Below are 14,158 nucleotides of genomic sequence, written 5' to 3' on the forward strand. Positions count from 1 at the left end.
GCTGAGCCTGCCCTGAGCCCGGTATCCTGAGCAGGACTGGCCGAGCCTGTCCCAAGCCCGCTATCCGGAGGAGGACTGGCTGAGCCTGCCCCGAGCCCGGTATCCTGAGGAGCGGACTGAACTTCCCCTCACCGAGGGTCCAGAGGAGCCGCCCAACCTACCCAGTGCTAGCTGCCCTGAGGAGCCCATGATCTGGGACACAGCAGACGAGGCTAAGGATGTGCAGGTACCCATGGAGGAGGAGATGGGAAGTGGCCCGGGGATAGCAGACCCCGAACCCATGTCAGTGTGTTGCGGTCAGGATCCCCACTGACCCAGCAGCCGATGGATTGCTGCTGACAGGGCCCCGGGCTGGAACACAGTGGAGTGGGTGGGCCTGTGTTCCCCCCTGCCACCCCACCCCGGGTGGCAGTCTCTCCTCCTCCTCTACCCTCAAGCCAATGCTCAGCCCCTGCCTGAGGGCCTGAGCCCCTGAACTACTGTTTGTTTGCTCAGCCCCTGCCTGAGGGCCTGAGCCCTGAACTACTGTTTGTTTGCTCAGCCCCTGCCTGAGGGCCTGAGCCTGGGACTACCGGTTGCTCGCGGCCCCGCCCCGACCTAGGGCTTGGACCTGTGAGACTGATCTGTTCCCCAGCCTCGGTAGTGAGGCGGCCTGGCTCCCAGTCGAGGGGGTACTCTCTAGAGCCTGTGGGGGTGTTGGAGACGAAGGGGACACCGATTCTGCCATTACAACTGTGGGAGGGTTCTGGGGATTAGCAGTAGTTACTACCGAGTCTGTTGGAGTCAAATGGCACTTGTGCAAAATATCAGTCCTATTTCTTAACACCATAAACGTATACGCATAGAGATGTTCATTCCATTTACCTGTTCGCTGACAAAACAAAAGTAACTGAAGGATTGTGCTGTAATTAAGTGATCCTTTCGGTGGCCACCTTTCCTGGCACTCTAGCTGGTATTGAGGCCAGTCAACTGTACAGAATCCTTTTAATTTACTTTTAAGCATCGAATCTGACCCAAACACATCCCAATTTGCTAAAAAGCATTCTAAGGGCGTACACTGTGCCCCGCCGGCTGTACTCTGTCCCTGCCCCATACTGTAGCAGGCAAAAAGTCCCCACTGAACTGTTCCTACCTTATCCAAGGGTCTGGTTCCTCACCGTCGCCCCCAACTGCTTCTCCACTACTCGAGTGCGTTGCACCATTGTGCCCTCCGGGGTCGATCACACCACGTCTCAGCCGAGGCCCCCGATGAAGTCACTGGTGCGCGCTGGACGTCGGTCGTCACCATAATCCGTCGACCTCCAGGGGAGATCCGGTCAAGGCTAAATTTCAGCCTTGAGCTCCATGTTGGGCGCCAAAACTGTTGCCGGCCCAGAGAGCCCCGAGGGGGCAACAGGGTTTGTTGCCCGGTGGGCGCCGCACCAATAGATACACCAGGGTGGAGAAGCAAACAAAGTTTATTTGAGACGTGCAGGGAGACAGGCACGTCTCAAATCAAGCACAGCACATACAAGCAGGATTCCCATTTTATATTCTAAGCTGTTTTGAGTAAGCCTTTTGTTCTGGTTTCTCCCTCCTACCCCTCCCTACCCGATAGCAGTTACAGCAGGTGCAACTTGTGCATGTTAGAAAAATTCCCGTTCGCATGCTTATCTTCGGCCTTGCAAGCTCTACGCAGTAGGCCTTTTCCTCCCTTCCCCCCCCCGTTATCAATACTATTTCTGCTAGTGCGAGCGAAACTGCAGCTGTCTGCTAAAAAAAGCTGACCATTACATATTCTGCTTCAGCATTAGGCTGCTAGCATGTAGGCTGGTCAAGATTCACAAGATGGAGTTACTGTGGCTCACTTAGACCCAGAGCAGAGGGGTTTCATCGGCACTTATGGCCTTCCATCCCTCCGAGTTACCTGGTAGCTATGCCTAGTGACGTCAACACGCTGGAAGGTAGGGATAGGGTCCAGAGTGACCTAGACAAATTAGAAGATTGGGCCAAAAGAAATCTGATGAGGTTCAACAAGAATATGTGCAGAGTCCTGCACTTAGGATGGAAGAATCCCATTCACTGTTACAGACTAGGGACCGAATGGCAGCAGTTCTGCAGAAAAGGACCTAGGCGTTACCATGGATGAGAAGCTGGATATGAGTCAACAGTGTGCGCTTGTTGCCAAGAAGGCAAAGGCATTTTGGCCTGTATAAGTAGGGGCATTCCCAGCAGATCGAGGGATGTGATCATTCCCCTCTATTTGACATTGGTGAGGCCTCATCCGGAGTACTGTGTCCAGTTTTGGGCTCCACACTACAAGAAGGATATGGAAAAATTGGAAAGAGTCCAGCGGAGGGCAACAAAAATGATTAGAGTGCTGGAGCACATGGCTTATGGGGAGACGCTGAGGGAACTGGGATTGTTTAGTCTGCAGAAGAGAAGAATGAGCGGGGATCTGATAGCTGCTTTCAACTACCTGAAAGGGAGTTCCGAAGAGGATGGATCTAGACTGTTCTCAGTGGTACCAGGTGACAGAACAAGGAGTAATGGTCTCAAGTTGCAGTGGGGGATGTTTTGGTTGGATATTAGGAAAAACTTTTTCACTAGGAGGGTGGTGAAGCATTGGAATGGGTTACCTAGGGAGGTGGTCGAATCTCCTTCCTTAAAGGTTTTTAAGGCCCGGCTTGACCAAGTTCTGGCTGGGATGATTTAGTTGGGGATTGGTCCTGCTTTGAGCAGAGGGTTGGATTAGATGACCTCCTGAGGTCCCTTCCAACCCTGATATTCTATGATTCTATGATTTAGGCTACAAATATGGTCAGGTTAACAGTTCAGGTAACTTAAGTGGGCCCATTATGACATCAGATCGTAACTCAATCAATCACCATTCTATCTTGACAGTTAAGTTGCATGTTTCAATTCTATTGCCTGTATTGACTCAGTGGCATGAGGGTCACGTGGATCAAGAATTTTCATTGGTAGATCACTCGGTCCAACCATCATTACTGTTAGAGGTTAAGTGTCAGTGCTTGAAAGAATTCTCATGGCACTTCTGCCTCAGATCAACTGCACATGGAGGCAGCACTGACAGGGGAACTGAGGCAGGAGTGCTGGGGAAGACCTTAAAACACAAAGACATTGGGAATCAGTGTCTGATGTCTTCCTGCCATGCTTCACATAGCATTGGTCTCACTAACACTGCCCTCTGAATGAATAAGTCATGTGCAAATTAAGAGCTAAATTAACCAGTAAGCTTGGGCTTCTTTATGCTGCTAAGGGTATACTAGTGAATCTGCACTGACAAGTTAAAATTTAAAAAATGATTTAAAATTAATACCATATATCTTAAAATTATTAGAAATATCACTTGGTAGTATTCTCCTTGGGTTTAGTGTTCAAGTATGACATTTTAAATATTTTTTTTATTAGTCAATATTTCTAGAACCTTTGTATTCTTTGCACTTATGCTAAGCTGTATAACTGTGAACCACGCTCCCAGCATGCTTTGCATTTATGTTAAACTTACAGTGAACTAAGTATGACCTCTGTTCTCGGTACATGTAGGAACTGATAACAATTAGTGGCGTGGATGTATGTTCTGTTAATGCTTGCCAAATTGCATACTGTGGTAGGTACAACTGAGAGAGAAAATTAGTGCAGGTGCTAGGGATAATTGGCGCAGATGCTTCTATACCTTGAAAAATAAGTAAAAAACTAGATAAGAAAGAGAAGGAAGGTTTATAATAATTGATGTATTTGATGTAAAACAAAGAGGGCAGGCTCGTGCTGCAGGCCTGTTTCATTGCTGTGTAAACTTCTGAGCTCTGATTGGAACCTGGGTTCTAGGACTCCGTAAAGTGGGAGGGTCCCAGAGCTTGGGGGCTCCAGTCTGAGCCCAGAAATCTACACAGCAATGAAACCGCCTGAGCCCCAGGAGCCCGAGTTGGCTGGCATGGGCCAGCTGCAGGTATCTAGCTGCTGTTAAGACATACCCTGAATCTCTACAGTGTTATTTTATTCATGCAGCCCAGCTCTGGGAGCTTGTCAGCTGACCCAGGTTCTAAGACTCACGTAAATGACCTAGCAGGAAGGAAGCAGCAGCAGCAGGATCAGGCTCATTGTAGAATATGAGAGAGACAAGGTAAGGTGAGGTAATATCTTTTAATGGACCAACTTGTGTTGGTAAAAGAGACAAGTTTTCAATCCAAACAGAGTTCTTCTTGAGGTCTCTGTGGCTTGAAAGCTTGTCTCTCTCACCAACAGAACTTGTTCCAATAAAACATATTGCCTCACCCACCTTGTCTCTCTAATATCCTGGGACCGACACAGCTACAACTATGCTGCATATCCCAGAATATGGACAGTTTGTTTCTGGCAGGAAGGGGAATTAAGCAATAGTGTAGAAAAGAGATTGGGGTTGGGAGATTCTGGACAAGCAAGTTAAAGCTCCAATCCTGCAAACATCCACTTGTTTAAGTGTATGCATATGATTAGTCTATTGAAGTCAGATGGATAAAATTAAATATATGCATAAATGTTTGCAGAATTGGGGCCCTTGTTGTGTAACTGTCAGAGCTTGTCTTCACTGCAACAGTTAGCTCGGAGTTAGTACATTAGAGTTATGACACTTGAGCTTTTTGGAATGAGGGCAATCACACTTTGAAACAACACTGGAGTTACATAGTATGATTGGATTAGCTAATAATCCATGCTGAAGAATCAGAGAGGGCAGTGCAGAATGGTGAAGAAAATTGGCAGCATGTGACCTCCAAAGAAGAAAGAGGAGAACCCATGTAGTCCCAGTGCAAATAGAGGTAAGAAGCCATTTTCAGGCTCTCTGCACAGGTACTATGGCGGGCGGAGAATGGTTTGGAAGAGTTATCTGAGGGAAGGGATCAGAAGGAGACCCCATCGACTGGAAGGCATGGGATGCATTGTTCTAAGGATGGGGGTTCCAAGACCACCACTCCCAAGATGAGGAGACAGGTGGGATGTTGTTCCAGGAATAAGGATTGCTAGGAAGAGTAGGGATCCACCTAATGAAGAGAGGGAAGAGGATCTTCACAGGCAGGCTTGCTAACCTAGTGAGGAGGGCTTTAAACTAGGTTTGCTGGGGCACAGTGACATAAGCCCAGAGGTAAGTGGAGAAATGGGATACCGGGAGGAAACACAAGGAGGAGGCTGCAACAGGGGTGTACCTCAGTCCCTGGAAAAATCATGGAATAGGTACTCAAGGAATCCATTTTGAAGCACTCAGAGGAGAGGAAGGTGATCAGGAACAGTCAACATGGATTCACCAAGGGCAAGTCATGTCTGACCAACCTGACTGCCTTCTATGGCGAGATAACTGGCTCTTTGGATATGGTGAAAGCGGTGGACATGATATATCTTGACTTTAGCAAAGCTTTTGATACAGTCTCCCATGATAATCTTGCCAGCAAGTTAAAAAAGTATGGGTTGGATGAATGGATTATAAGGTGGACAGAAAGCTGGCTAGATCATCGGGCTCAATAGTAGTGATCAACGGCTCGATGTCTAGTTGGCAGCATGCCCCAGGGGTCGGTCCTGGGGCCGGTTGTGTTCAACAGCTTCATTAATTATCTGGATGATGGGATGGATTGCACCCTCAGCAAGTTGGCAGATGACACTAAACTGGGAGGAGTGGTAGATACGCTGGAGGGTAGGGATAGGGTCCAGAGTGACCTAGACAAATTAGAGGATTGGGCCAAAAGAAATCTGATGAGGTTCAACAAGGACAAGTGCGGAGTCCTGCACTTAGGATGGAAGAATCCCATGCACTGCTACAGGCTGGGGACGACTGGTTAAGCAGCAGTTCTGCAGAAAAGGACCTGGGGATTACAGTAGACAAGAAGCTGGATATAAGTCAGCAGTGTGCCCTTGTTGCCAAGAAGGCTAACAGCATATTAGGCTGCATTAGTAGGAGCATTGCCAGGAGATCGAGGGAAGTGATTATTCCCCTCTATTCGGCACTGGTGAGGCCACATCTGGAGTATTAGTTTGAGCATGGTCCAAAACCAAACAAATGCAAGAAACAACAAGAAAACAGAACTATCAAACTATGTGCATGCCATAACTGAGTAAATGTATAATCATATTATTACTGTTAGTCTTCTCTGTCTCACCCTTTCCCTTTCATATTGTGTGATTCCTTGGCATTATATAATGTATAAATTAGATGGTTTGGGGGGGGGTAGAGTTAATTTGTTTTTATTTGTTCTGTGAATCACCTAGCAAACACAGTTGGGGGCACTATAAAATAATAATAATTGATAACTCTACTAAAACCCCTTTGTGTTCAAGATTAAAATAATCACCTTTTTTACTTAATGACATTTAACTATATTTTTACAACATGTCCAATCAACTACTCTCTCTTTATTTGCTTGCTATTGATTCGGTACTCTGAAACTGATCTACTGGTACAACTATTGCATTCTACAACTGTGCAATTAAAAAGGTCCCATTTAAACAGCTCTATCATCTGCACTACACAGGCAGATTAATTTTCTAATCAAAACATTGTGGAAAATAATTAAGCATGACATTAAACAGTGTTGTGCTAATTATACTCCCCATGAAGAATTCTAATCAGAATTTAAATCGCTAGAGAAACCTACCAAAGCACAAGTGCTTTACTGTACTTTAAGAAAAATCACACATTCATATAATAATTTTGGTTGTAACTCCTGTTCTAAATAAACCTATTCTTCCATAAAACAATATTATGACCCAAATCCTGCAAAAGGCTATATGGAACGTTATAGATATACACACATAGAACACTTCAATGGGGTTCACATGGGTGTAGGGGTCTGCCTGTATAGAACAAATTGAGGGATCAAGGCCTGTACTGTTTCCTTGTTATTGTTTTGTATTTAAGCAAGTCAAGTTGTTTTAGAAAAGGTGATGGTAATTATTCTGGGTTTTTAATTTGATTTTATTTTTATTGCATTAAAGACAAACAACAAATTAAAAATTACAATGGGTAACAAGTATTTTATATCACATAATGGAAGCAAAAGGAGACTTGTGCCTTTTACTTCTGTTATTTGATATAAAATATTCAGGACATAGGCACAGATATAGAGTTAATTCCTTCCAATGTCTATTACCTTGTATTTATCAACAAGGAAATTCATCTGCCATTGAGCTGGCCATTTACTTTGTTATGTCTTTCTGAAGTTGCTTAGAGCAGGGGTTCTCAAACTGGGGGTCGGGACCCCTCAGGAGTCACGAGTTATTACATGGGGAGTCATGAGCTGTCAGCCTCCATCCCAAACCCTGCTTTGCATCCAGCCTTTATAATGGTGTTAAATATATAAAAAATGTGTTTAATGTATAAGGAGGGGGGTCGCACCCAGAGGCTTGCTATGTGAAAGCGGTCACCAGGAAAAAAGTTTGAGAACTATTGGCTTGGAGTTTCTCCAGTTTTGACTAGCATACCAATGTTGTCACCTTATAATTCACCCTGTTTTCCATATAACTTATAAATATTTTAAATAACTGTAATGTTAGAATAGAACCTATGTCATCTCACTGTTAGTCTTCTGTCATGATGACAGCTCCATAAACAATGTATGAGGGAGGATAATTGAAAATCACATTTAACATCTAAAATGTAGATCTAGATGCTTGTTCAATATTGAAAGAAAATAGTAACATGCATAATAATAATGATATGCTTCACAGTACTTCTTGCTATTATTTTTAAGAATGTTAAAATCTTGAGTCTAGGTTATAGAATTTGAGGTATATAGTTATTATTATAGAAATAGGAGCTTATTTGGTTAACCTGTCCTACTGTATGCGTTTTTTCTAATCAGTTCCTCCCCAAGAGTAGAGTTTCTCTTTTAGTAACTGAATCTAGAAAATGTCTAACTGAGCAGGTAGATTAAATTTAATTATGAGTTGTTCAAAGTTAATTAGTATTGTGTCCTGGAATAAGTCTCCAGTGGTCAATAGGCCTTTGGTGTCCCATCTTTGAAAATTAGCCTCTTCCGGTCCTAGAGTTAATTTTGAACAAAACGATTTTTTGTTTGTGAAATGTTTGAGGGACAATTCCTTAGAAGATGAGCATTCTCCATTTTCAAGTAAAACGTGGTCACTCTATTCAAAGTATCCTAAGGCTGAATCTGTCTGGCACACAGCATAGGTGCTGGAACTGGGGATGTTGCTGCACCCACTGGCTTGAAGTGGATTCCATTATATACAGGGTTTCCAGTTTGGTTCACTGGCTCTCAGCACCCCTATTATACAAATTGCTCCAGCACCTGTGGCACACAGGGATCAACTCCTATACCAGAGGTGCATACTATCTGATCAACTGAGGGAACTGCTCTGACAACTTGCAAGGACCCTTGTAATGGTGAATGCAACTGGAGTGAAATGGAGCTGCTAGTTTTTCTCTATACTGATTCCTATGTAGACAGTGCGTGTGGACATATATTTAGCTTCACTTCACACACACCTCAGTTCTCTCTCCTTGTCATAACGTCAGCGTGACTAGCCCGTGAGCTGACGGCCCCCCAGGAATAAGAGCGCCTAGCTCTGGTTTCCCTCCCCAAGTTCTGCTGGGTACACCAATCCCTCCGTGCGTAGCTGGGAGACACGCCACCCAAAGGCGACTACAGTTCCCGGCATGCAATGCTAACTATTCCCCGCGTGGGTATCGCCGCGTTGCTTTTCGGGATATGTAGTCCGGCTGGGGCTGCAACTGTGGTTCGAAGAACGCCGCTGGTTCAGCCTCGCCGGGCAAACAGCTGATTGGCAGGGATTGACAGAAGGTCCGACCAATGATAAAACAGACTTGCACGCCCGCGGTTCCTGATTGGTTAGTTCGGGAGACGGGGGGCGGGAATGCCAGTGGCGGGACTATTCGGACGCGGCAGACTGTCTTGCAGTGGGGAGAGCTGTGCTGGAGAAGCCGTTTACCGCACAACTGGATTTTCCTTCTCCGCATCCGAGCGCCTAGCGCGGGGGCAGAGCGAGCAGCCGGAGGCGGCCGAGATTAGAGGAGCTTCCCGGCTAAATCCCCTGCCGGGCCCAGGCGGCGGCTTTACCCTGAGCCCCCCCGCGCCGCCCAGCTAAGCCGCTCTAATTACAGACACGCGCCGGGCGCGGCTGAGGCCAGCAGGGGAGAGCCCAGGATCCGCCGGCCTGGGCCAGTCAGTGACCCACCCGCCCCGCCTGCGACCTGCCCGGGAAAAAGACCAACGCGGGCCATGGAGCCGCGGCGGCAGCAGCAGCGCTACAGCGACTCGTCGCCGCCGCCTGCCCGGGGCAGCCGAGAGAACAAGCTGCTTCGCAGGAAGGTGCCCGCCGGGGCGGGGAGTGGGGCCGGCCCGGAGGACGCGGCTGTGGACAGCAGGAAACCCAAATTTGTAAGTGGGAGGCGGCCAGCAGCGGCTAGTGTAACTGGGCTCCCCGGCCGCCGCGCGCACAGGGCTCCTGCTGCTGCCCTAGTCCGTGGGGCAGGAAGCAAATCCCGGCCTTGCCCGGTCAAATCAGCCCCAGGGCACCTGGGTGTGTCCCACGCTGACCACCTAAGGGCTGGCGGTGCTGCCTCTCCCTGGCCCCGGGGCCCCAGTGGCTGCCTTTCCTCCCGACCCGGCCCAGGAGGAAAGATGGGCTCGAGTCCGTTTTAAAATCACAAATATCCGGGCGCTGTGCTTTCTCTTCCGTCTCCTGCCAAATTCACTTTCCCAGCTTCATACAGTCCTCTCTCCTCAAGTGCCACGCGAGGCCTGCAGGGAGAGGGGAAGCTGACAGCCCAGAGAGAGGGGCTGGAAAGTTGTACTTGTTAGAGGCGGGGCTGGATGGGGCTTTCTTTTCAGCATGCTGAGTGCTCACCTGAGCGAGTGGCTGGTCAGTGGTGACAGCTCGGGCATGTCGACTTGGGGAAGAGAGAGAACTGGTTCAAAACAACGATTGACGTTGCCAGTATTCCTTTAAATTCATATTGTATGTGTCGAAGGACATTTTGTTTGTTTGTTGGGGACCTCTGGGCTCCTGTAAACTGGGTTTGCTGTCACAAACTAAATACAATGCTTCTGATCTACTAACACAGAAGGGTTCAGGAGCTACTAGCTGTTCATGGAAAATTAAAAAAAATCAAAAGTGTACCTAGAAGGCTGCATAATGGATAATTTAAGAAGGAGTTCAGATAGAGCACTCTTTATAGCCACATTTTGATAGTGAAAGTGAGAATCTCTCAGCTGGGTTAAGGATGTTTTTTTAAGGACCACAGCATCTACTGTTTCCCAGCTGTTAAGTGTGGGCAGGATCTCTCAGAAAGATATTAAAGTTAAGCGTGGTCTTCATAGAACAGTTTTTGTTTGGGTATAACCTGAAGTGTGAATTTAAATCAACATAGTTATATCAGTATATTTCACACCACAGATATTCTTATTTTATTGAGTATATATTTTTTTCCTGTTTAGTTCATATTGCTTGGATAGATCTTTTAGCTAAACTAAAAGAACTTGAGTAAGAGTGCGCACATGAAGCATTAAATATGTCTAACTATATTGGTATAATTGCTAAACTTTTCTATGTAGACTATCAGGTAGATTTTGCTGGTGAGGGAGCTTTTTGTTTTCTGGCTAATAGATTTCATTCGCTTGTTCAGTGGTCTCCAACCTTTTTATGCCCATGCTCATGGGGGAGGGATAGCTCAGTGGTTTGAGCATTGGTCTGCTAAACCCAGGGTTGTGCGTTCAGCCCTTGAGGGGGCCACTTGAGGATCTGGGGCAAAATCAGTACTTGGTCCTGCTAGTGAAGGCAGGGGGCTGGACTCGATGACCTTTCAAGCTCCCTTCCAGTTTTAGGAGATGGGATATCTCCATTAATTTATTTTTATTTAATTTATTTTAATTTATTTTTGAATATAAGGGCAACCCAGGATCTACCCCACTCCTTTCCAGAGGCCCTGCCTACTCCACTCCCCCGCCCGTGGCTCACTCTCCCCCACCCACACTCACTTTCACCAGGTTGGCGTTCAGGAGGGGGTGTGAGCGCTGGGCTGGGGACGAGGGGTTTGCAGTGTGGGAGGGGGCTCTGGGCTGAGCCTGGGGAAGGTGGTTGGAGTGCAGGAGGGGTGAGGGGTGCAAGCTCTAAGAGGGAGTTTGGGTGCAGGAGGGGACTCTGGGCTGGCACATAGTGTTTGGGGTGTAGGGTGTGGGCTCTGGAAGGGGGGTCAGGGCTGGGGTTTGGGGTGCTGGCTCTGCGACGGGGCTCAGGGTGGGGTTCAGGGTGCAAGGGGAGTATGGGGTGCTGGCTCCGGGAGGGGGCTCAGGGATGAAGGTTAGGGTGCGGCTTCCCACCGGGCAGCACTTACCTCCTGCATCTACTGATGGGCGCAGCGAGGCTAAGGCAGGCTCCCTGCCTACCCTGGCCCCAAACCATTCCCGGAAGGGGCCAACGTGCCCGTGCAGCACCTGGCAGGCATGGGGGGCATATGGCTCCACACTGCCCCTCTCTGCAAACACTGCTCCTGAAGCTCTCAGGCCAGTGTGGGAGCAGCACAGAGGGAGACCCCTGCTCCTGCGCCCTTGGGGCTGAGTTGGCCGCTTCCGGGAGCGGTGTGGGGCTGTGTAGACAGGCACGCTATGCTGCCAGAGATCGCGATCGACTGGGAGACCCTCTAGGCTCGACCAGTCAATCACGATTGACAAGTTGGTGACCACTGCTCTAGTTAGTGAGTGTCTAACCAATTTTGTTTCTTATAGTCATTAATGATCTGACTGACTTTACAGTTAGGTCAGGGATAACTTGTACCTGGTATTCCTGTACACTGATGATTTCTTTAATTTCAAACTCTGAATTCCTTATACTATCTAAAAATCCCCTGTAAAAAAATTTACTTTCACAGGGTGAGTTATTTTGACATGACAAAGTATTATTTTTCTCATAATCATAGAAAGGAAGGATAATAGACTGTGTCTTGATCAGTATGTTTTTGGACTGGACTTCATATTTTTTGAGACAGCTATTTGACATTCTTTCTTGCAACCGTAGTCTTTACTTCTCAACATGTCTCCCACAGTTCTTAACACAGTTGTAAAAGAGCACCTTAGGATTTACTCTTTCATAAATTGATTTTTAACTGTTCATCTGATCTTAGTCATGGTCACAACTTGCTGTTCACAAATGAAAACTTTGTGAACACATGGTGAGTCATTAACTATGATTTTGAAGAAATGAGGGGGCGTTTGCACGATCGAACAGAGAATGGGGCTGTACAATACTGAATACAGTTGATCAGAGCTTTGGATTCTGTCCAGGACTGCAGCAAGAATTCTCTATTTTTACTTTATTAGTGATGCTAGAAATAAAAGTTGCAAATATCCCAGACAACTACTTCTAACAGTTAATGATTCTTAATACAGTACCTAGGGGCAGTCCACTATAATAGCACAGATTCCTCATTGTAACCCTTCCACACTGATTTGCAGTCCATACGTGCAGTCATCCCATACATGTAAGGCCCTACCAAATTCAGGGTCCATTTTGGTCAATTTCATGGTCATACTTTTTAAAAATTGTAAATTTCATGATTTCAGCTATTTAAATCTGAAATTTCATTGTGTTGTAATTGTAGGGGTCCTGACCCAGAAAGGAGTTGTGGGGGGGTTCAAGGTTATTGTCGGGGGGGGGGGGGGTTGCGGTACTGCTACCCTTACTTACGCCCTGCTGCTGGCAGAGGCACTGCCTTTAGAGCTGGGCACCCAGCCAACAGCTGCTGCCCTCTGGCTGCCCAGCTCTGAAGTCAGTGCAGAAGTGAGGGTGGCAATACTGCGAGCCCCCTAAAATAACCTTGTGACCCCTTGCAACTCCCTTTTGGCTCAGGACCCCTTATTTGACAAATACTAGTCTCCTGTATAGTATTGGGTAAAAGCACACACACAAATAAACAGGTTATTTGGGTACTTAATTGCTATCAAAAGATTGAGAAGGTAAGATGGTGGTTGGACCTAAAGTGGCCGAAACAGTACTTAAAATATCAGATGCTTGTAGGTTGCTCAAATGGCTATCAGTAAAGGTACTTCACGTGCTTCAGTGTCAGAGATGACATCTCATTGCCTGGTTCATGAGATTGTTCAGGCTTGCGACTGGCAACCTTATTTTTCAGTCAATTCCTATTGTTTGGGCTAACGTGAACTCTTGGACCTTCAGAGTTTGCTGTGGTAATAGCATTCTGCAGGCAAGAGAGCATATATGCGATCCCAGATCTTTTCTTGGCAAACTATCTTTATTAAGAAACCACAATCTTAAGAAATCTTGCTGATCTCTGGGATCTTGAGGCTAATGTTGAGTCAAAGAGAAATGTTCTGATCTCTTCCTTGAGATTTGCTCATCTCCATGTGATCACAGACAAGGACAAGAGAAGCCTTTCTGTTAAGAGAATTGTCAAACTTGGAACTTGACTTTATATCTTCTAAATCGACATCGGTATTGGGTCTAGAACTGCATGTCTCTGGGTGACCTGGATTTCTGCAAAGATCTGATTTCCTGGGCCAAATCTGTTCCCTGACTCTGAAAATTTCATGTCTTGGCTCTGGCTACCAATGGATAATCTGGAACTGACCCAACCAAGGTTTGTTTCTCTTTGTTTTGAACCAATCTGAGAACGGGTCAGATAAATAACTCTGGCTCCTGGGAAAACGAGTCATCTTAGACTTCTTAATTTTTTAGGCATATTGTTTGCAAAAGATATAAACCCATTCAGAAAAATGGATGCCCCATGCAACAATCTTGATTTGAATGGCCTCCAAATCCTGACTTCCAGACTTGTGTATCTAGCTGCAACCACAAAATTTCGAGGTCAATGAATCCCAGCTCTAAAACTCCGTGTTCATCACAATCTGTGAATATGGTAAACAGTCTGTCTATGCTTCTCTTCTCCTAATTTGGAAGACTTCAAAGACAGTGAGCAGCCACCCTCAGAAGTAGCTGTGAAGGACCTATTGAAGGTGTGTGAAAGTCAAAGGCATTCTTTCCCACAAGATGACTCGTACTTGATTCCTTTTTCCCTCCTCCCCCTTAGTATTGGGGTCTTGCTTGCAGAAAGCTGATGGCTCTTTAAAAAGTAGTTTCTGATATCTTGAATACTCTTGTATTTTAAGTAGTATAAGAATCTGGTGTATTCTCACTTATT

General features: G+C 46.4%; 1 protein-coding gene across 1 annotated transcript in view; it reads left to right on the plus strand.

Moving 5' to 3' along the window:
- Positions 1 to 8,925: 8,925 nt before the first annotated feature.
- Positions 8,926 to 14,158, plus strand: part of DIAPH3 (diaphanous related formin 3) — a 502,197-nt gene continuing 496,964 nt past the window's right edge. The window contains exon 1 of the mRNA XM_054013650.1: positions 8,926 to 9,383. Within this exon, the coding sequence (XP_053869625.1) occupies positions 9,225 to 9,383 (159 nt within the window). The 5' untranslated portion in view covers positions 8,926 to 9,224. The remainder of the gene's footprint in view (positions 9,384 to 14,158) is intronic.

This window comes from Malaclemys terrapin, chromosome 1, assembly GCF_027887155.1.
Source record: "Malaclemys terrapin pileata isolate rMalTer1 chromosome 1, rMalTer1.hap1, whole genome shotgun sequence".
Taxonomy (NCBI): domain Eukaryota; kingdom Metazoa; phylum Chordata; order Testudines; family Emydidae; genus Malaclemys; species Malaclemys terrapin.